General features: G+C 44.5%; 1 protein-coding gene across 2 annotated transcripts in view; it reads left to right on the forward strand.

The window, feature by feature from the left end:
- The window catches only part of Rora (RAR related orphan receptor A), a 711,223-nt gene that overhangs the window by 678,969 nt on the left and 8,615 nt on the right, over positions 1-23,639 (forward strand). For both annotated transcript variants that reach the window (XM_048332970.1, XM_048332971.1), the window contains 3 exons: positions 12,080-12,221; positions 15,013-15,408; positions 21,956-22,077. In XM_048332970.1, the coding sequence (XP_048188927.1) occupies positions 12,080-12,221; positions 15,013-15,408; positions 21,956-22,077 (660 nt within the window). The remainder of the gene's footprint in view (positions 1-12,079; positions 12,222-15,012; positions 15,409-21,955; positions 22,078-23,639) is intronic.

Genomic DNA, 23,639 nt, shown 5'->3' on the forward strand with positions numbered 1-23,639 from the left:
TAGCTGTTCGCTACCCACTCACCCTCTATCCCTCTGAAACAGGTTCCATGACTCCGCTAGAGTCCTTTTTTCAGTGAAGGGTACGTATGTACACAGCAGTACCTACAAATTTGATTGTCTTTCCTGCCTGGCCAATCACTGTTTTCTTAAATGATGGGGCCCCAGCCTTACTAGCTGCATCTTCATTTTCCCCAAGAAACTTCATTGGCTTCCCTGAGTGACAGTCGGGCTGGGTGTGGGTCTGTGACACACAGGAAAGAGCGCATGCGCATATCTAGTGGAGGGGTGGGTGACTGAATGGAAGACCGCCACAGCCTCAAGTAATGGGCTCAGTACCTTTCTATTCATGTAGGTCCCCAGAATGTGTGCGCAGTTACGCCCACTATTTATTTAGGAGAAAAATTAAACCAGTAAAGCAAATGGCAGTCATATGTGTTGCAGTTTCCATTGTTCTAGATTCCTTTCCAGATCAAATGCCAAACTGTGTTTTTTCCCTCCTGCTCAGTTGACATCCAGTGAGGGCTATTACACAATGAATATGATCTTATTCACAGATTGAGACTATGCCCAGCCTAGGACTTGCACACTGTTATTATCTGATACTTGGATGCATATAGTATTTGTTCTGCATTAACAGTTCCTCTGCTTTAGCTAACATATTGATTCCTAGAGTGAAGAGACTTCTACCACTGATGCTATTTATATCGCAACCAGCTGTCAATCATGTACCTTTGATAGAATTACAGTATCTAGTTAGATAGTATACCAACTAGATGTATACAGTATGAGAGAAATATATCTAATGAGAGGTAAAAAGATGACTGCCACTTTTCTGAGCTAATCATTTTGGGAGTACATTTTTAAATTGCATTTTTACTACTAACCCAAAACTACAAAAGCTAGAGAGCCTATTCACTGAAGTAATTTGCCATTTTTCAACTTTTACCTGAGCCAATATGTGGGCAAATAGACATTTTGGAGGCTCACCCTTTGACCTACTCCCTTGCTACCTGTGGAGAAACAATCCAGTGCTCCGCCTGTCCACTCACTCCACGGCCAGACCCCCCAGGGGGCAATTCCAGCTCTGTGATTGGCCAGTCTGAGCACCTTACCCAGCCATGCCAACATTATTTCTAAGATAAGCATGAGTTCTATAGAACCTGCTAGTAAACAATAATCTCCAAGGCCCATGTGCCTCAAGTACTGGAAATCTATAGACATACTGAGCATTGTGACACACTCACGTAATACCAGCCTACACCACTACTACTGCCTAACTTAGACACCACCACAAACCAAAGACCTAGTCCTTCCCTCCAGCCGTGTTCTAGGGTGATGGTAGACATGAGGGTTGAGAAAGGCTGGTGGCTGGTGCTTAAAATCCTAGCTATTGGGGCTGAGGATATGGCCTAGTGGCAAGAGTGCTTGCCTCATATACATGAGGCCCTGGGTTCGATTCCCCAGCACCACATATACAGAAAATGGCCAGAAGTGGCGCTGTGGCTCAAGTGGCAGAGTGCTAGCCTTGAGCAAAAAAGAAGCCAGGGACAGTGCTCAGGCCCTGAGTCCAAGCCCAGGACTGGCCAAAAAAAATAAAAATAAATAAAAAATAAAAAAATAAAAATAAAATCCTAGCTATTCAGGAGGCTGGGATTGGAGGATCCCAGTTTGAAGTCAGATGGGCAAAAAAAAAAAAAAGGTCTCTGTAAGACTCTTATCTCCAGTTAGCTACTCAGAAACCAGAAGTGAGGCTGTGGCTCAGAGTGGGAGTTCAAGCCCCAGGACCAGTGCACAGACACACACACACACATGCACGCGCGAAGTAGAGAAAGGCCAAATCTGTGACGTTCTGAAGCAGGCCTCCACAAGATGGTTCAGAGGAGTGTGGTTCACCTGAGGCCCCAACAGAGGGCAGGAGGGAGCTCCAGGACTCTGGGCTAGAAATGCTAGTGCTGGGAAATGGAAAAGGAAGTCTTAGTTGGGTTCACTGTATTTACAGAATGGCGCATAACCCCATTTGACTGACTGGAACCAAAGAGTCATTTTCTAGACAAGAATCTACCATTCCCAATACATATATGAGAAGCATACACATTGATTTAATACTAATTTCACATGGCCAAAGGAGCCACCACAAAAAAACAAAGCCCTAAAGTAAAACTTGAGAGTCATTTAACTTGTACGCTGCACTGGACAGAGAATATTACCTTGGAAAGAAGCAGTTATAGGAGAAGAGTTGTTTGGAACCCACACTGTACCGAATTGTATCTCCACATCCATTCCCCACTACTTGAGAATGCCATTATGACCACGTTTGGGGTTCTTCCCCCCCCCCCCTTTTTGAAATGAAAAAAATGAATTTTACTTATTCTTTCATAAGAACAAGGCAACAATATATTGCCACCCCTCAAGTACAGTTCATATTAGAATGCTGGCCTGCAAGAGACATTTCTGAGCTGGTGGTGTAAGAGGACAGATAAAGGAGACAGCAAAATTAAGATTAATATTATCCAGGCACTGGTGCCTCATGCCTATAATCCCAGCTACTCAGGAAGCCGAGACCTGAAGGATTGTGGTTTAAAAGCTAGCCTGGGCAGCAAAGTTTGGGACATTCCCTCTCCAATAAACCAGCAAAAAGTGGCGTTGGGGACATGGCTAACTAAATACTAAAAATGCCACTCAGTGATTAAGACCCAGTGTGAAAAGCCGAAGCAGTTGACCCAGCTTCCCTCCCCATCTACTTGTAGACTTCCAGTAACAAGGATCTGCCTTCTCCTTGGAGATATTAAAACCCATCAACTCCTTGCAATGAGGAACGAGACAAAGACTGGGAAGGCATCCCTGGCAAAGGGAAATTCTGAAATAACAAACTGCTCCTGCATGTTGTTTAGGCCTAGATGACATCTCCTCCCATCTCACCCCTGCCCCTCCCCCTCCACTGTTCCCATGACAACCATGTGTCTTCCCCAAGTTTAAGAAACTATAAAAGCTACCTAGAAGAATCTCTATTTTTTTTTGATAACTCCTATTTCCTGTGTGGAGAGTGGAAGATAGGGTTTTATTTTCCCTCTATTTCTCCCCACTTTTAGCTGGATTATAGTACACAATAAATGTTTGCTAAGGCTTTCACCGAGTGAGACCTGGTGACATACCTTATGTGGGGGGGGTTTCCAGTTCCTCTGGGAACTGGGAAGCCCAGGAAAGCTCTTTTCCACCAGCCAATGCTCTGAATGTTTTCCTGACCTTGCTGAACAGAACAGAGTGCAGATGACAAGGCCACGGGAAGCGGCGAGAAATTGTAATATTTCTTGTTTAATCTCAGTGCCTCCCTTCATCATAAGATGGAACAAGTACACATCAGTGCACAGTGGAGGCTCACTCCTGTCATCCTAGCTACTCAGGAGGCTGAGATCTGAGGATCACTATTTGAAGCCAGGACAGGAAAGACTGAGATGCGTATGTCCAATTAACCACACACACAGAAAGAAGTTGGAAGTGGAGCTGTGGTTTAAGTGGTCGAGTGGCCAGCCTTGAGCAAAAATGCTAAGGGACTCTTCCAGGCACTAAGTTCAAGCCCTAGGTCTGGCACACAAAGATGAACACACCTACATACAGAACATCTATATGTATATTTCTATAGTACATTACATATCTCCTACCATTTTAAGTATTTCCAATGATAATACACAGTCCAGTGCTGGATTAGTGAACTAATTTCTGATTCCATTTAAGACCCTTTGCTCTTGGGAAGTCAAAGGAGAATGACATATTTGTCAAAGAGTTCCTTGTCCATGTGCTCCCTTAAAGAAAATGTCCTATGCAAAGCCGCTGCTTGTGCTCGTAAAGGGAGAAATAGTTCCCCTGCATTAACATTCTCTGCAAATAACAGAAAGCCTTTTCCAACATCTCTAGAATATATAATTGATCCTATTTCTTTTTCCTGTAAGGAAATGGTTTTACTAACTTCTGGAGCTATTTATTACAGGAGAACCTTGCCTATTTCAGACCCCAATTGTCTTTCAGAGAATTCCAAAGAATTTTAATTTATCTGGGTGTCAGTAGCTCATGCCTGTAATCCTAGCTACTCAGAAGGCTGAGACCTGAAGATCATGGTTCGAAACCTACCTGTGCAGACAAATCTGAGCAAGTCTTTAGCTCTAATAAACCAGTAAAAAGCCAGAAGTGGGGGCTGGGGATATGGCCTAGTGGCAAGAGTGCTTGCCTTGCATACATGAAGCCCTGGGTTCAATTCCCCAGCACCACATATACAGAAAATGGCCAGAAGTGGCGCTGTGGCTCAAGTGGCAGAGTGCTAGCCTTGAGCAAAACGAAGCCAGGGACAGTGCTCAGGCCCTGAGTCCAAGCCCCAGGACTGGCAAAAAAAAAAAAAAAAGCCAGAAGTGGAGGTGTGGTTCAAGTGGTAGAGCTCAAAGCTTTCAGGTCAAACCTTAGTACTGGCAACCAAAACAAAACAGAAAAGGAAAACAGACAAAAAAAACCAACCAACATTTTTAGTATAGTTGTAAAAAGTCACTAGCTCTAACCCCTGAGCATGTGTACTTTCAGCCTTGCTTCTTGGGCTCAAGAACTTTATGTTAAATGTTTTATCATAGCCCAGGTGTTAGAGTTTGATTTGGACAAAGTCAAGCTGTGACTACAGTCCTAGGACACTAAAAAGTTTCACATCTACTATAGGCAGCTGGGGGTGTGGCTTCGTTGGTAGAGCACTTGAGGAGCATGCGCAGACCTTGGCCTTGAAGCCTAAGGCTGTACAAAGGAATTGTTTTGGTCTTAATCCAAAGACGTCATGAGTCACTGTCAGTAACCAATGTCGTTTCTCAGCTGGACTGGCGGCAGTGTCATACGTGGGGTCCTGATGGGGCTCAGTGGGGCTTAGGAAGGGCCTCTCTTGCGTGCTTGGGAATGAATGGCTGGGGCTGAATGTGTTCATTTGGGTTAAATTTAAGCCTGGCTCATGCCAAGGCCGGCGTCCACATCCACCAGATGTAACCCAGGAGGTCAGCCTTAATCAGAGACCATTTGCACAAACAGCTCTACACAGAGAGGCCAGTCATCACTGGAGGAAAAGTTTGTTCAAGAAATTCCCAGTTCCTGTGATTTATTGCTACCAGATTGCACGAATGTGGGGCTGTACCATTTTTTTTTAAACATATGTGACTGCCTGTGCTTTTGGAAAGAACAAATTTCCTTCCTCATTCGCTTCTTTGGAGATGTTATTCGCATTTTTACTCCCAGCACATTCTAATTTTATCGTTTCCCTTCCTTCTTCTTCTCCCTGACTTCAATCTATGCGTGACCTCTCTTTACCCATCAGTAAAATGAACTCGGCTGCTACCCTGTTTCTCCACCCATCCTGTATCCAGACACCACTCTGTCCCCTGACATCCAGTAATATTTCATGTCTGTGCCAATCCTGGGTTTGAACTTGGGGCGCTGTCCCTTAGCTGTTTTGTTCAAGGCTGGAATTCAACCACTTGAGCCACAGCTCTATTTCCAACTTTTTGCTAGTTAGATGGAAATAAAGAGTCTCATGGACTTTCCTGCCCACGATCCTCAGATCTCAGCCTTCCTGAGTAGCTAGGATGACAGGCATGAGCCACCAGTGCAGGAATATCTCTTCCTTAACTTCCTTTCTTGAACATTCTCAAAAGAAAGCTCCCAAGAAGAATAAAATTAGAACCCAGTTGTATTCTTTCACTGACCGAATTCTCAGCCCTTTACAGTCTCAGAAAGAAAATGAAAGGCAGACACAGCCCCACTTAACACTCCCCCCAAATTTCCAGTTTTTAGTTGTATTAGAAAATATGATCATTTGGCAGGCACTTGAGCACTCACAATAAATCATAGTTATGAATAAATCTTAGTTGTCAAAAAGCAAATGTGTAACTGTTCCAAAGCGTCTGCCATTAGAATTCAGCAAGGCAGCTGTCAGCTGTTTTCTTGTAATTAAACAGCCAATGAGCAGCTAATTAAGACATATGTGTATACAGAAGTAGAAGTGGGTATGTTAATGAACTGTAGGAATCAATTCATTAAGTGAAAATTGTCAAAAGACCAAACATCAGATCAGCACTTTAGCCTGTGCTTCCATGGAGAAGGAGCCCCAAGCTGGAGGGGTCCCCCCTCAGAGCAAGACCCCTCTGAGCAGCCAAGAGCATGCAGAGTTCAGTGGCCAGTCAGGGCCCACGCCCGCACCCAACTATTAATAACCCATGTGTATTATTTCCAAACTTTCTATGAAGGAGGTCTCGTAAGCATTGCTCCCTAACCTAAAGGGAAATGGTATTAAGTATTCTATAAATACCATCCCCTTGACACGAGAGAGATTTGCACAGCAGAATTGGAAGGTCAGAGTGTGGTTCCGTTTGCCCTCCACATTTGTCTCCGTGCTCTTAGGGTGGTGCATTAAAGAAGTCTGTGTGCAGCAGGTACTGGTGGCTCACACCTGTAATCACAGCTGTTTAGTAGATTGAGATCCCGAGAATTACAGTTTGAGGCCAGCCTGGACAAAATGTTTGTAACACACTACCTCAACCAAAAAGCTAGGCATAGTGGTGTGCAGCTATTGTCATAGCTACGTGGGAATCATGAATAGGAGGGAGGGTCTCAGTCCAGGCTGCACCAGACAAAATGCAAGAGCCTATTCTAGAAATAAGAAAAACTAATAACCAAAAGGGCTGGGGCACGGCTGGCGTAGTACGCCTGCCTCCTCAGAGAGTTCAAACCCTAGTACTACCAAAAGCAAAGCCAAACGAATCAACAACAACAACCAAGAAAATGCTGGAAGAGACAAGGCTGGAAATAGGTGCTTCCACATAGGTCCATAGCTTTAGCATATACATCACTAAATTAATTTCACACTGTTTGCAGATAAGATGCACACTATCCTTTGCCGTGCGTTCCACACAAACGGTCCTCACTAAATGTTCTCATTCCTTTTTCCTGAGTTCTTCCATCCATACCTGTGGTTAAAGCAGACCCAAGTCTAATTCTATATGAATTTTCAGTTGATTTCATTTACATGAATGCAGAAGAAAGTGAAACCACCCCCACACACTTTTGAAACCTCACTTTGTCGTCAGCGATGATGTGAACCACTTTGCAGAATCAGATAATAGTTTTCAAAATCTGCAAGGGTATTTCCTCTGTGCAGATTATGACATCCTTTTAAGTTTAGTCTGCAACTGTTGTCGTTTTCTGCATCCGTTTTCAATTTTTGACCACAAGCCAAGACATAGAGCTTTGGTATGTAGTACTTGCCAATTTTGATGATGTAAATACTTCTATCCATCCCATCACCATTCCAAGCTACTCAACGCCATTTCATTTGCTGCAGGAGTAAGAAGAAATGAAAAGTAGCCCACAGTTAACAGAGTAATTTCCACCGTTCACATATAATTGGCATAAATAACCCCCCAAAACACTGGCAAAAATCTTTAAGACATGAAAATTGAGGCAGCAGGAAGAAGTAATGGAACTCCTGTGTACCGGAAATTTTGTGAGTCCAGCCTTTAAGGAATACTCAGCCATTTGTGCAGTGACTCCCTCTTGTAATTTCCAGCTACTTGATGGAAACCGGAGGGTCAGTGTTAAGGGGCTAGCCCTAGGAAAAACTAGCAAGCCCCTATCTCAAAAATAAAATACTGCAACAACAACAAAGGATGGGGTGTGGCTCAAGTAGAAGAGCACTTGTCTAGCACAAGCAAAAGCCCAGGGTTCAAAACTTCTAAGTTACTTAAATAAGAGGGCATTGGGTTTAAAATTGCGACTCTGCTATGTAAGCCCCAGTAGTGACACCTTCCTAGCTACCAGTTATAAACATTCTGAGCTTGACCTTTTTCAAATCTGCAAAATAAAAGAATTTTAAAGTGTAACAGATCTGGTTCTTTACAAACAGGAGACAGAATCTTTAGGGAGCTCAAGTTCTTTACCATACAAAATTGATTTTTTTTCCTTCCAGATCTATAAAATGGCAGTTTCATATTGTCCAAACTATATCCCCAAAGGTAACATATAGGTTTTTAAGCTCCATGAGTGGTTCGGACCACTGGACTTGATATCTCTCATATGATTATGATTTCAATAACTGCCTGTTACCATGGAGCCACAAGGTGGCAGTAGTGTGTCAAAATCGCACCTGAATGAAATTCATCATGGTGGGCTCTTTGCTGGAGCCCATCATGTTTAAAACTAAACAGCTCTATGACTTTTAATATTCATGCAAAAAGCAAACTGTGTTTTTAAATAAAGAATCCACTAGCTCGTCTTGAAAAAAAATCAGAGAATTGCAGGATTAAGTCCTTCATCTTACCCAGTCAACGCATAGCTCCAGACCTTTCTGAGCTGAATACATACAAGTAATTCTCAAAACTCCATACTCTGGCTCCTCCTGTCCTAGACCGCGTTGTCCCTGGAACTCAGGTCTCCTGTTAGTCCTTTCTAGGTGATTCTCCAAGGATCTCCCCCCCAGTTGGACAAACTCCTGATGCTACATGGAGAGGAAGGTTCCTCCTATAATTTTCCCCTTCTCTCTTCTAATCCCAGTGTCTCTTATGTGTGTGGTTTAGCCTTTAATGTTTAATTGGTTTCAACTTCCCAAATTCTTAAATTTCTGAAAATCCCCCAATGAATGTTGAAAAGAGGAAGTATTAAAAAAAAAAAAAGTACCTACTCCTCATTTGTTTGAAAGTACACATTCCAAAGCTTGATTTGAGTTGGGTGGTAGCTTCAGCCTCTTGCCCGGTACCCCCACTTGACCCCTGCCATGTAGTAGTCAACATTTCTCCTGGTGCTAATTAGCCTATGATCTTGTCCAAAAGAAAGATACCTTCTCTGGTTCTTTGCTGTACTACTCCCAGATCTTAGCAAGCATTTACTCAGTGAACCCGAGTGGTGAATAAATGATGGTATGAAGTATCTTTCACAAATTCTTCCCAGCTGAGACATCAAAGTAAGAGTAGCCTTGTCCAAAGCGGACAGATTGGAAGACAGCCCATAGCTCTAACCACAGCACCACTCTTCAAAGCAAATGTGGAATGCCTACAGCCAGACCCTCCATTTTTATGGCACAATTACTCAAGCTTTTTTTTTTTTTTTTTTGTACATGTTCTGGTACTGGGGCTTGAATTCAGGGCCTCAAGCTCTGAGTTGGCTTTTTCGCTCAAGGATGGTGCTCTACCACTTGAGCACCTCCATTTTTGGCTTTTTGGGGGGGTGTTTAATTGGAGGTAAGAGTTTCAGGGACTTTTCTACTTCAGCTGGCTTCAAACTGTGATCCTTAGACCTCAGCCTCCTCTGTTGCTAGGAGTACAGATGAGAGCTCCCAGGGCCTGGCTATTCAGGCATTAATTTGTAAAATTAACTTTAAGAAGATGTATGAAGGGGGTTCATTTCAACATGTTAGTATGAGTACGATGCATCTCAGGCATTTCTTAACATCAGTGATTTGCTTTATAAATGAGCCAAAGTAATTGCATGTTAGATAGGTAAGGCGAATCCCAAGGGACCTACCACTTCCGGTCAGAAATGCCCGGAAGTGATGGAATCATAAATAGGTGTCTTATGTGACTGTCAACCTCTTTACCACTTGAGCCACACCTCTTCACCCTTCCATAGCTGTAGCTTTACAGGAGAATCTCATAAAAATGTCTGGGGAGCAGAGACCTGGGTCAGCTGAAGAGGAAAACAATTTTCAGAGTGGGGGACTGGTCTTACTATTTTATTACGCACAGGACCACCAGGGGAAGCAAGGGGTGAATCAAGAGGGAGAGGGAGAAACAGACAGGAAAGCATGGGCCTGGTCCTACAAGTGGTTTAGTAGGCTTCAAATGGGCTAGCTTGAACAAAGAAGAGGGAGCTAGAGCATAAATGTCTGGGTCCCAGGCTGGTGAGGGTAAAGGATAACTGACAGCTGACGTGTAAGAGCATAGTGAAGGAGACTGTTGGGTCTAAGGGGTTTGTATATGAAAGGCACGCTGTAGGGCCCGGATAGGCCTGGGAAGGGCCGCGCCTCCAAGGCCAGTCAATGACCACACAGCCAAGCATCCAAACCACTGAAGAACAAGATGTGATTAATGCAAGTCCTCGTTAAGATCTGTCTATATGCTTCATCACAAGGCTCTCAAAGTTCCCTTGTTCTAGAAAAGGCTGCTGGTTGTATGTGGCTTCTGTGTGAACATTCTAGAACTTTGTAGTGGTGTGATGTGAAATTAATCATGGGGAAACCAGGAGACAGCATCTCTTTCATGAAGGATCCAGCCATTACTCCAGTTCTGTGTCTCAAGTTCTGCATTTTCAACTTTGGGCAGAAATGAAAGAGTTGGCCAGGCCCCTGAGAATAAATATGACAAGTGGGAAAGAGCCTAGAGAAAGGTGACAGACGTTGTGACCTTTGACAGACCCCCAGATCCTGGTTCCATTTGGAGGAAAACAAGAGGATGGCCAGCCACTGTATATATCATTATTCATGAAACACACTTTAACAGCCTGAATCTGGAGCCCACTTTTCAGCCTGAACGAATGGAAAAGCAAATGCATTTCTTTTAATATGTGTCAGGGCTGGGGCTTGAACTCAGGGCCTCTCACTCACATTTTAGATTTTTTGCTCAAAGCTGGTGCTCTACCACTTGAGCCACCACCTCCATTTCCAGCTTTTTGGCTGGTGAACTGGAGATAAAAGTCTCACAGCCTTTTTTTTTTTTTTTTTCTGTTCAGGCTGGCTTTGAACCTGAATCCTTAGATCTCAATTTCTGAGTAGCTAGGATTACAGGTGTGAGCCACCAGTGCCCCACACACAAAAGTTTCTGATTTGAGCCCTAAAAAAAACATGAGCAAAGGGGGGCTTGAGCCGTGGCTGAGACTCAAGAGAAAGATCAACCCCTCTCCGCTCTGACAGGGATCGTCTGTGTCACACTGAAATAAACGCCCGGGATCTCTTTCGAAGGATTATCTGTCTGCTTTAATATTTTCTTACATTCTCTCCACTAAGCCACAAGGAAAGCTCTGCTTCTCTCTTTTCACAGGAAGTGCACATGCGCATGCGCGCGCACACACACACACACACACACACACACACACACACACACACACACACACACACACACACAGAGCTATAGATATTTTGAGAAGAGACCACTTGACAGGAGAGGCCAGACTTAACATAGGTACATTTAAAGTACAATAAAAATAGGCTTGAGAGGCCAAGCCTTTGGCACTGCTTGTGTCTAGGTTAGCAAGTGTGCAAGATGAGGTGAAGTCAGAATCTACAGAATCTAGCTCTACACACACCTTCCTGGGGCGGGGGGCGGGGGTGGTGATTGTCAAGCAAAACTCATAACTGAGGCCCATTATGTCATAGAAAATGATTTCGTCCAGAGAAGCACAGAGAACGCTGCCATGCTAAGATTGGTCTTTGAAGTAGCTTATATACCTTGCTACCTGTACATTGCTGTTCAAAGCCAGCCCGGGCTAGAAAGTCTATGAGACTCTTATCTCCAATTAACCACCAAAATGTGGAAGTGGAGCTGGGACTCCAGTGGTAGAGCATTCACCTTGAGCACGAAAGCTCTGAGACAAGCACTCAGGCCTTGGGTTCAAGCCCGAGGTCCAGCACAAAAACAAAAAGCGTTTTAGTGTCACATGATTATAACACTCTTGATTACATTATAATCACCATTTCCTTAACTCTGAACATCCCAGAGAGATGTTTTGTGTTTATGTATTGAAATTACTTTGGACCTAAAGGTTAAAGAGGAATCAAGCCCCTTGCTTTCCATCATCAGAAGCCAAGAACAGGAGCTTGTTCTGGTGCCTTGTACGTGGGCAACTATCGAAGTTAAAGTTTTGCATGTATAAGGGATGCAAGATTAGGCTCTGGGGATCAATTTTCCTCCAGGAAAAAGAAGTGACTTTAATTTCATTAATGGGCTCCTGGATGATTCTGCTACAAGTCGAATTCTCCATTAAATATTAATGCCGCTCGGTGCTTAGGATACTGCCGTGAGCATCATCGCGCTCGCACTGACACTAACCTGTTTTCTGTTTTGTAACTGAATCACAGGGCTTTTTCAGGAGAAGTCAGCAAAGTAACGCCACCTACTCCTGTCCCCGCCAGAAGAACTGTTTGATTGATCGAACCAGCAGGAACCGCTGTCAACACTGCCGGTTGCAGAAATGTCTGGCTGTGGGGATGTCTCGTGATGGTGAGTGCTTGCTCCCTCTTGCTCTTTCTCTCTCTCTCTCTCTCTCTCACACACACACACACACACACACACACACACACACGGTTGGGAGTTGTACCCAACCAAGCGGGGGTGGAAAGATGCCTTCAGAAACAAGGATCAGATCTGCCAGTATCAGCTCCCTTCAGAGAACTGGCAGGTTTCTCCCTGTGATCCAGAAAACCATCTGATTCTTGACATTTCAGACACTACAGGGGTGGGAATTGGTTGGTCCTAAGTACCATGTAGGAGCCTTCGCGAATATACCTCTGATAGGCATTTTCCTCACATAGTAAATACAAGCCAGGCTTGTCAGATCCCTTAGCGTGAAAGTTCATGAACAGTTACAATGAAAGATATCTTTCTTGTTGTTCACAGGATCTTTGGAATCACATGGTAAAGTCAAATATTTGTCCAGAAGTATGAAAATAGTGCAGATTGTGGCTTGGTGACAAATGTGCCTTTCCTTAAAAAGATTTAAAAAAACAAATAAGGACTAGACACCAGCTGCCATTCACTTCTAGAGCATTTCAAGACATTCCTAGAAAACTATGCTCAGTGTACTAAATAATCTACACCAGACTTGAAGGTGCTTGTTCTTATATGTGGAAACTGGACAGAAAGGACAGCAAGTCCATCTTAAGGATTTCTCTGACTATACCAGCTAGGAAGAGGCACACCAGTACACACACCAGTTCCTGAGGAATGGCTGCCTTTCCTGGGTCAGATGTCCTTAGGGTCTATGGACCCGCCCGGGCAGGAAGCTGCCCAGTGCCTGATACAAAACTTTTAACCAGGGCTAGTGGCCCACACTTGTTAATCCTGGTTATTAATGGGACTGAGATCCAGAGGATCTCCATTCAGAGCCAGCCCTGGTAGACAAATCCAAGAGTCTCCATCTGGAAAATAACCAGCTAAAAGCAGAGCTGGGAAGTGTGCCCCAACGGATAGAGCACCAACCTAGCAAGCAAGCCAAACAATTGTGAATCCCTGAATTCAACGTTAGTACCCACACAGAGGGGGAAAATGTCATTGGGAGATATAATTCACACAAAATTTCACACTCCCAGAAGTTTTAAAGACATGCAGTTCTGTAGATTCACCTTCCCGTAATAGTAAACTGACAAAGGTAGACATACCTAGGTCTTAGGAACCCTTGAGTTAAAATCACAACGCCTTCGTTCGTTCTCTCTTGGTCCTTTCATTTCACTTCCTGGATGGCAGGATTCTTGTTACTACTATGGCAAAAGTGGAGTTGCAGCGGAGTGTCACTCCTGGATATTCTCTTGCAAAAACTTAAGTACCCCTCAGCATGCCTTCTGAAAATCTGACACGTAAGACATAGCACGTGCAAGCCAGGCCCTGGTGGCTCACCCCTGTAATCAATCCTAACCAACTCAGGAGGCTGGGCTCTGAGGATTAAGGTGAAACCAGCCCAGCAGACAATTCTGAGAGATTCTTATCACCCGTTAATGCACCCAAAGCCAGTGGAAGTGTGGCTCAAACAGGTAGCATCAGTTTTCTAAGTGGAAAAAGCTAAGAAAGAGCGAGGATACTTTGAGTTCAAGCCCTGTATCAACACCAAAAAAAAAAAATGGTAGGAAGAGGAGGGAGGGAGGAAAAGGAAGAGACAAAGCACAATTGTAGGGGTGGTATGAATTTGGGAGCTTTTATAAACTTATGGGCCTGAAGTGTACAGCCCTCCTCAGCCTGACTGTTAAGCTTCTGAGTGGTGAAAACGGAAGATTGACCTGCTTCCCAAAGGGACAGTATATCTTCCTGGCAGGAAAAGAAGCCACCAGCTGGCCAGTTCACCTACGAGGCTCGTTGGACAGATGAGGTCACCTCCCAATACAGAATCAACCACAATCAATTGGGAAAGCTACATCCCTCCTCCAGCAGAGGCTTATCTGCATCTCAGTCAAGCTGAGAAATGAGTAGAGATTTCAGACCCAGACAATCAGAAGTGGTTTTTTGTTTTGGTTTGGTTTTTTTGTCAATTGTCTGGGAACTTCAGGAGGACGTGGGGACTCTGAATAACTAGAAAGTCAGGAAGGGATTGCAGACACAGATCTTCCTGACATTTCCAGTGCGTTTGCCTTTTCAAATTCCTGTTGTTCTCTGACCTGAAGCTAAGGGAGAACAGATAGGTCAGTGGTGTGTGCCTCTACTCCTCTGCTCCCAGCTCCATGGGAGGCTGAGATGGGGAATCTGAGGCCGGCCTGGACTCTATAACATGACTTCCAAAAACACCACCACCAACAACGAAAGAATCCAAAGAGCTGCTCCTTACATTACACTCAGATGCAATTCAGGGCATTGCACAGGTGCATCTAACCTGTGCACACCTCTCCGTGAAGTTCCAGAACCGGCTGTTAGTTCAGAAAGCTGCTTATCTGAGTGCCTGGAATAGAGAACGCAATAAAAACTGCAGTACACCCAAGGAGCCTGGCATCCCTGCTCTCTGCAGTCAATGCTGGGGGAGGGGAGGGGAGAAGAGGAGCTAGGTCAGCCCAGAGGATGGAGATCAACAAACACACTAAGTTCATCTCTTGGTCCCCTGTGAACTCCAGGGTCTGAAGCAGTGGGGTGTTGCCCCAGGGGGTTGTTTGTGGAGGAGATGCAGGCGTTGGGTCACCTCTGACCTATGGTACCCTCGCTTAGATTTCCAGGGCGGCTGGGAGCACTGGGCACCAGGGACGGGGGGGGGCGGTAATGGAGTCAGACAGGTTGTTTACGGTGTGGTTTGGCCTCTCTTATTCCTTTCCTGCAGCTGTCAAATTCGGCCGGATGTCCAAAAAGCAGAGAGACAGCTTGTACGCGGAGGTGCAGAAGCACCGACTGCAGCAACAGCAGCGCGACCACCAGCAGCAGCCCGGGGAGGCGGAGCCGCTGACCCCCACCTACAACCTCTCGGCCAATGGGCTGACGGAGCTGCACGATGACCTCAGCACCTACATGGACGGCCACACCCCAGAGGGCAGCAAGGCAGACTCAGCCGTCAGCAGCTTCTACCTGGACATCCAGCCCTCCCCGGATCAGTCGGGGCTCGATATCAATGGGATCAAACCAGAACCCATTTGTGACTACACACCAGCATCCGGTTTCTTCCCCTACTGCTCCTTCACCAACGGCGAGACTTCCCCAACCGTGTCCATGGCAGAACTAGGTAAAGATGGGTTTGCTTCACATCACACTGCCTTGCTCTGCACGGCCGCCCCTTGGCGTGAAAGGAGCGTGTCCCATTGGAATATCTGTTCAAGTGACACAATTACTGGGCCAGCTCTAGTGGCTCATGCCTGTAGTCCCAGTGACATAGGGAGATGGGGCAAAGCTAGCTTAGGGGAAAAGTTGCTCTCCCATCTTCCCAGCTATAGAAGAGGGAGATGTATGGCAGCTAAGGTAAAAAGCAGGAGGCCCTACCTATGGCAAAATATCTGAAAGAGTTGGAGGAGTGCCTCAATGGCTCAAGTGGTAAAGCAGTAGCTTAGCAAACGCGAGGCCCCAAGTTCCAGTCCCAATAGTTCCCCCCTCCCCACCCCTCAAGAAAAAAAAGATCAAAGCAGCCACAGTGCCACTTCAAATTTCAGCCACTTGGCCTTGCTCTTGTCTGGCTACTGTAGTAAATGCATTGATCTCAGTTCAGAAGTGAGCCAAAATGCATATGCACACTCCTTAAATTCGGCAGCAAATAGGAAGTCCTGGGAATGACCAGGTTCACCTCATGATCTGCTTTAGGTCGATCCCAGGCATTGCTTTATATTCATTCGTGTGAGTGTGTGTGTGTGTGTGTGTGTGTGTGTGTGTGTGTGTGCACATACCACCAAAACAGTAGCTGTCCACACATCCACACGCTGGCTCTGGCTGTAGACTTATTTTAACCACAGTAGAGTCTTACATTTTTTAAAAAATGGTCTGTAAACTCTAATTTTTGTTTTTATAATCAACACATACTAATCATAAGTAATTATGGAGAGGGATGTGATATTTTGACTCATACACCCGTGTAATGATCAAATAAAGTACATAGATGTCTCTCACCTCATCCATTTATTATGTTTGTAGTGAGAACCGTCACAGTCTTCCCTGAGCTGTTTGAAAGGTATAATGCAATACTGTTATCTGCAGAATATTGGAGCTTTTTTCCTCCCATGGAACGGTAACTCTGTACCAGTTGGCCCATCTCTTGGCTTTCCCACCTTCCCTCACTAGACTTGAGCACTACTTTCTAATAGGAGTTCCGATTCTCAAGATCTCCTTGCCCTGGTCCCACATTTTGGAATGTCAGCAGCCAACTGTCCCCAACCCTTTGCCACCAGTTTCCATCACTAAGCTTTGCTTTTCTGTGGCTACTACAGATGTCAAAGGGCAATAAATAGCTTCTTTTCTTGACAAAATGCTGTGAGATTTGACAAAAGGGATATATTTCATTCGAGGCTCATAGGCCAAAGGGAAGGAGGAGGGGAAAAAAAAAGTCCCCTATACTTTCATGTCCTCTTGCTGGGACCAGGCTGGTTCTGCATGACCCACAAATGTGGTCAACAGGAACAATAGAAAACTTCCCATGGCAAGGAAGGTGTGTTCACACTTCTGCTGTGTTTAATTGATTTTTAAATGTAGCACTATTGTCAGAGAGGGGAATGGTGAAGAATTTGACAGCCTCGTTGCTGTGATTCCTCACCTGAGATCATAGCCTTTGGCATATTTCAATGAGCTGCTAGGGAGACAAGTAGGAAATACAGAGAGAACGAAGCCCTCCAACAGAAAGGAAGCAGCAGGCGAACTTAAACACAGAAATCCTCAGGTCATAGAAAGGAAGCAGCAGGCGGACTTAAACACAGAAATCCTCAGGTCATAGGTTCTGACCTCTACACGCTATAAAATACCTTTTAAGTAAAAATTTGTATTCCCAGAGAAATCTTGCTCCAGTGAGAGACCAAATTGAATATATTTTTTTCAATCCAAGTATCTCTTTATGAGTCTAAATTTAAATCCTCGAGATCCATTTTAAGTCTGGTCTTTAACCAGTGAACAGCTACTTGTGCATTACAAGTCTTTTGATTAGCAGAGAAACCTCTGAACTAGAAGCTAAGCTGAGCACAGGTAGGTTTGATTTTTTTTTCTCTCTAGCTAGAAAAAAAAAAGTCTTTTTTGTCAAGAAATCTTGGTTATTAGCTGAGCCTTAAGCAGATCTGTAATAAGAGTGACATTTTCAGAAATGAATGAAAATTTGATTGAAAATAGACTTGGTCCACGAAGAATGACCTTACCATAAATACTGGCGGGTCCATCCTGTGTGCTCATCTGATATGCGATCCTAAAATAAATCCACAGGACTAGCCGGGTGCTGGTGGCTCACACCTATAATCCTAGCTACTCAGAAGGCTGAGATCTGAGATTCGGGGCTCGAAGCCAGCCCCAGGTAGATAAATCTAAGAGTGTCTCATCTCCCAATACCCAGCAAAAGGCCAGAAGTAGAGGTGTGGCTCAAGTGGTAGAACCTAAACCATGATGGAAAACACCAAATGAGAGAGTAAAGACCTGAGTTAAGCCCCATTATTGACACACAAACACATATGTGCACATATACAGATCCATAGGGCTTACACAAGGTTTGCCCTTGCACATGCTAAAAACTTTGATGTGGCCAGAAATGGCTGGGTGGTCCCCCAAGTTCCAGCCCCAAATCCAGCGGTCACCTTCCAGGACAGGCAAGAAGCCCCGGGTGTCCTTAACTTTGCTCTTTTCATGCGGATTGTAGCATTTCTCAGTCAGAACTAACTGAAACCTAAGGGTAAGGAGGAGAACCAGACTGAAAAGTAAACTAGAATTTTCTGGACAGGATAAAAGTTGAGTTTTAGTTTTATGTGCAGCGTGGTTAAGGAACTTAAAAGCAACATGTAAATGGCCCAAGACTTACGGTGCCTTCTTTAAAGCCATCTAAAAATTCTTTGATGATTTCCATGTAAGTCCTGCAATGTTCACTATGGCTCTTGACTTGGATTTAGACTAAAAGTTGTTAGCAGACTTTCAAACACATGACACCAATCCCACATTAGAAAGACAAAGCATAGGGGCGCTGGGAATATGGCCTAGTGGTAGAGTGCTCGCCTCATATACGTGATGCCCTGGGTTCGATTCCTCAGCATTACATATACAGAAGAAAGCCAGAAGTGGCGCTGTGACTCAAGTAGTAGAGTGCTAGCCTTGAGGAAAAAAAAGAAGCCAGGGACAGTGCTCAGGCCCTGAGTTGAAGCCCCAGGACTGACAAAAACAAACAAACAACAACAAAAGACAAAGCATAAAATATGAGTCCAGTTCTGTCTTCCATAATAGTACCCAATACCCTTTCAGTAATAACATAGCCAGCCATTATGTTTTGAGGGCTGTGTGTCTTCATGTTGGCTGGGAAATCTTGCCCTTGGTGTGTAACTAGTAGATGATTTACATATTCTAGATCAACAATCTCAGCTCATTTAAAAAAGAGGGGGCAGGCTGCATTTGCTACTACAATCATAGTAAATGTCCATGCAGGAGAGATGAGTGGTACATCAGATATGAGACAGTTGTACACAGTTGTACATGATTGTACCTAATTACACACAGTGTGTACAAATTGTCCTGCCCAGTGTAAGTCGTATAACCTGCAGGCCATGGGTGCCCCTCCTATAGATGAGAAAGGTTGAGCACAGACTCTGAAGCCAGATTGGGTTTGACTCATAGCTAGGACACCTTGAGAAATGTCATCTCACCTCACTGTGACTCAGTTTTCTCGTCTGTACCATGAGAGAGGGGACTAGCACCATTCTCCAGGAGTCACACAGATTAGTGAGAAGATGTATATATTCAGAATGGATGCAAATAGGATGGCTCTTGGCTCAGAGCAAAAGATGCATAAAGCGTTTGCTACTATCACCGTTACTGAGTGGGCTGATGAGGTCTCCAGTCCCTTCCCACTCTGACAGTGTGTAAGTGGGAAGCCAGGAGTTTTTGCATCTAAAGCTCTGGGCGCAAAGGCTGTGTGGACAATGCAGTCCTGCTTGAGAGAAGAGCTCAATCCCCAAACCAGGTCTCGTAATGAGTGTCTTGGGCCTTAAGTACTTCACTGTTCCATAAAGCTTCTCTTCCAGGCCATAGTAACTTCTTAACTTTTATTCATTTTGACCGTAGTCAGATTTTAAAGCCACCAAATCCCTAAAATCTTAAGATATATCGAATCTATTGTGAACAGGCAGATAGTGAAGTTGTGCAGATGTAGCTGCTGCCCTCTACTGGCACAATGTGTGTATTGCATTGTTACTGGTCTCGCTGATTGGCTGTTCTTTAAAAGTCAAACTCAATTAGTTGTCAACATTGTTTTCTCCAGCTTTGCAAAGCTTCAGACAAAACCTGGAGCCTGGGCCATGCCAGACAGGCACTTTCCACTCAGCTATGCCCCCACCCCTGAAAGCATTTTTTTTTAAGATACAATGAAGCAAGATGCTGACAATATTGACTTTAAAAAGCAGCATAATTGGAAACTGGAAACGAATGATTAGAGCAACTTGTCATCTTTTACCCACACAATCCCAGAGCTTCCCTTTGAACACTCTGATTTTGTTTCTCATAAATGCAAAACTTGCTTCACATTCTAGAAGCTATCCTAGATCCTATTTCACAGGAGAAAGTTCATTGGTTTGTGCAGTAATTTTCTGCTCTCTTGACTCCTGTCATTTTTGGTCTTCACTCTTCATAACCATCATCTGTTCTAATGCACATAACCTGCTGGATTCTCCCTCTGTTCGTTTCTCTTCCCTTTCATTTTTTAAATGTTTTTACAATGTTTAGCCGTGTTGTTTTAATGTTTCTGTATATCTCCAAATAGAGCCGCTAAAGTTGATTGTTTCCATGTCTCCAAGGAGATTCTCGTCTCAGACTCTTTTTAGGTGAAACGGCTCTGTTTTCATACAAAGCTCCTTCTTCTGGAAGAAAACAGTAACAAATTTGTGAACAGACACTCTGACGAGGATTGCCAAGATCACATTTTTTTAAAGTAGCTTGCCTATTATATATTATATATTCAAGACCCTAGGAGGGGAATCTTGGGCATGGTTTCCCGTTCATGGAATCTTGTGGGTTCTTAAATACATCTGTGGTTATCTTCCTCCCTTCCAGAACAATTAGTACCAACTCGTTCCATGCTCCGTCCCTCACATTTACATTCCACCAGCCTTCTAATTGGTTCTCCTGACCTGACCTCTCTCTGCTTCAATCCAAGCTCAAAACTGCTTGTCCTCTGCCCCCAAGAAAAAAAGTTCAATATGGCATCTCTCACTAGAAAATCCACCAGTTCCTTGCCAGCCAGTACTACAGCCTGAACTCCGGGCCTTGACTATATGGGTGCTTGTATGCCAGTCCTGGGGCTTGAATTTAGGGCCTGGGTACTGTCTTTGAGTTACTGTGCTCGAATCTAACACTCTACCACGTGAGCCACAAGTCTACTTGTGGCTTTTTTTGTGGTTAATATGACTCTCATGTACTTTCCTTCCTGGGCTGGCTTTGAACCACGATCCTCAGATCTCAGCCTCTTGAAGTGCTCAGATTGCAGGCATGAGTCACCAGATCCCAGCTGTAATTCACGTGCATATTTCATTGTCTCATGACTTGAATGACCTTTTCTAGTGTGTTTGCACATGTCCATGGAGTCTAACTTGCTAAAGGAAAGTTGTCTGGTATTTATCTTAGTATATTCAAACCTCTTAGGCTCAAGGATAGCAACACAGCATACACTATGCGACCTTCCTCATTCCTGACTGCTCAAACCCGTGAATCCTCTCAGCAGCCCCAGAAAACAGAGCTCGGTTATATCACCGACCCCCACCCCCTTTTACCAATGAGGGCGAGCGGGAAAGCACAGAAAGACTAAGTGACATGCCCCAGATTGCACGGCGAGTAACAGGGCTGAGATAAAGGCCCAGCTCCTCCAGAATCAGAGGCTAGCCAGCGCTCTACTCCCTGTGTGGCTAGCTTGACATTCCTCCTGCTACCTGTAGGAAAAGCAAATGCATCCTTGTCATCCTTGACGAATATCGTTTCGTACTGGTCCAAGCCTACTCGTTCCCTCATGTGCCATTAAAATGCCAACAAGTTCCCATCCATCATTTTTCCATTCTTACGTAGGTCACCAGTTGTTCATTCCCAGACAGTGAGGTAAAAGCACCCCCCCCAAAAAAGCAAGCTCAAGGTCAGCGGAGTCTTTGAAGTCATCCAGCCTCGTCTTGCCATTGGCATTGGCTTTGCCAAGCCCTGTCCTCCTCAAGTTCGATGCAGAGTGTCCCAAGTTGCTTCTTTAGATAAAAAACAATGTGGACACTCATTATTTCTTCTGTGCCAGACTCGGGAATGAACCCCGGGACTAGGCACTGTGCCTTGGCTTTTTCCGTTCAAGGCTGGTACTCTACCCCTTGAGCCACACCTCCACTTTGGGCTTTTTGCTAGCTAACTGGAGATGAGTCTCTCAGATTTTTTTCTGCCCAGGCTGGCTTCAAACTGCTATCCTCAGATATCAGCCCCCAGGGTGGCTGGAATTACAGGTGTGAGTCACTGGCATCTGGCTCACGTGTTACTTTGTAAAGAAAATAGTAAGCAGGGAAATCACTGCTTATTGAAAAAAAAATTTTAAGGGCGGTTGGGGGGGGGGGGCTTTCCTTGTTTGTGACCTCTCCTTTTCTCCTTAGAACACCTTGCACAGAATATATCTAAATCACACCTGGAAACCTGCCAATACTTGAGAGAAGAGCTGCAGCAGATCACGTGGCAGACCTTCCTGCAGGAAGAAATTGAGAACTATCAAAACAAGGTAGAACCCTAAAGGTTTTCCTTAAGTCTGTGAAGCTACCTTGGGAAAGGGTGTAAGAGATTGATTTAAGCATACACAGACGAGAGCATGAATCATGTCTTTCCTCAGATATCAGATCTCTGCTTAACAAAATCATGTCTTCCAGAGCTTGACACTCTGTTATCCTTACTGAAATAACGGCATGGGACATTTTACACTAACCAGTTTCTTTGTGGTTCATGAGTACACACATACCTTGTTCTGTATGTCAACAGGGAACTGATCCAATGCTTCCCCAAAGTCTGTATGAATTAAGATTTGTTTTGCTCTTCCAATGGAAGATTTTAAGGTCTAGAAGTTGATGTCGAAGAAGCTCAGCCTCATGTTACCAGAGGTTACCAGGAATTTAGAAAGCATATATGAAAAGAGTTTGGAAGCCATGGGGTGGGAGGGGGCTGGGGGGTGGCTTACACCTGTAATCCTAGCTACTCAGGAGGCCGAGATCTGAAGATTGCAGTTCAAAGCCAGCCTGGACAGGAAAGGCTGAGACTCTTTTCTCTGATTAACCACTCGAAAAACAGAAGTGGGGCTATGGCTCCAAGTGGTAGAGCACTAGCTTTGAGCAAGGAAGCTCAGGGACAGGGCCCAGGCCCTGAGTTCAAACCCTAGGACCAACCAGAAAACAAAACAAAATACAGGGTTTAGTAGCTAAGATCCTAACTCTGTTCTTAACCTTTTGTATGAATCTGACAGATGGGACTGCATCTTATCTTTTTCTGTACAGTACAGTACCTTTCACAAAGGAAAGGGTTTGCCCAGTAATCACAGAGATTTAAGCTTAGAAAGGAAAGTGGGGATTACGAAAGTTGATTCTCTTCCTGTTACATATGAGGAAACTAACATCCCATAGAATGTGGCTGGAATATGGGGATATAACGACCAGGCTGGGACTCCTGGCTCCCAGTTCAGTATTTCTCCAGCCCTATCGTATAGATACAGATATAGTCTTAAAGGAAACAGGTCACCCTGAGATTGAGCTTGAATGACTGCATGAAGGGAAATTAACTGGCAAGGTAGCAACTACCAACCTATCACTGTGCTTGCCTTTGAGGTACCAGATACCCCATTCTCCAAAGCTACAAAGCAGAGATGAGAAATCAATTAAGACATAGGAAGGCCTACGGAATGGGATTTCACAGTCAAGCTGTGTGGGTGGATTTGAATCCGGGTCCTCTGGCTGCTAGCTGTAAAATGTGTGTGCCTCTCTGTTGTCAGACCTAGACATTAGGAAGATCCTTTGAGTGGAAGATGTCAGCCTCTAGCGCGATAGATGGGTACCCAGTGAATTTAATCAGTTCTCCTATTCTTCCCTTCCTCTCAGCAGTGTTGTTCAGTTTTCCTAGCAAACCGATTTGTTTGAAAGAAGATCCACTTTTGCCATTCTGTGGCTAAAACATGTATGGGCTAAAACATGTATGGGCCTGTGATATTTTCCTGACTTCTGTTCATCTTTTCTGTCCTGTATGTTTATAACATCTTCCTCCTGTCCCGTTGCCCTCCTCCCCTCCCCCCCAAAAATGTAA

Source organism: Perognathus longimembris, chromosome 23 (assembly GCF_023159225.1).
Source record: "Perognathus longimembris pacificus isolate PPM17 chromosome 23, ASM2315922v1, whole genome shotgun sequence".
Classification (NCBI taxonomy): domain Eukaryota; kingdom Metazoa; phylum Chordata; class Mammalia; order Rodentia; family Heteromyidae; genus Perognathus; species Perognathus longimembris.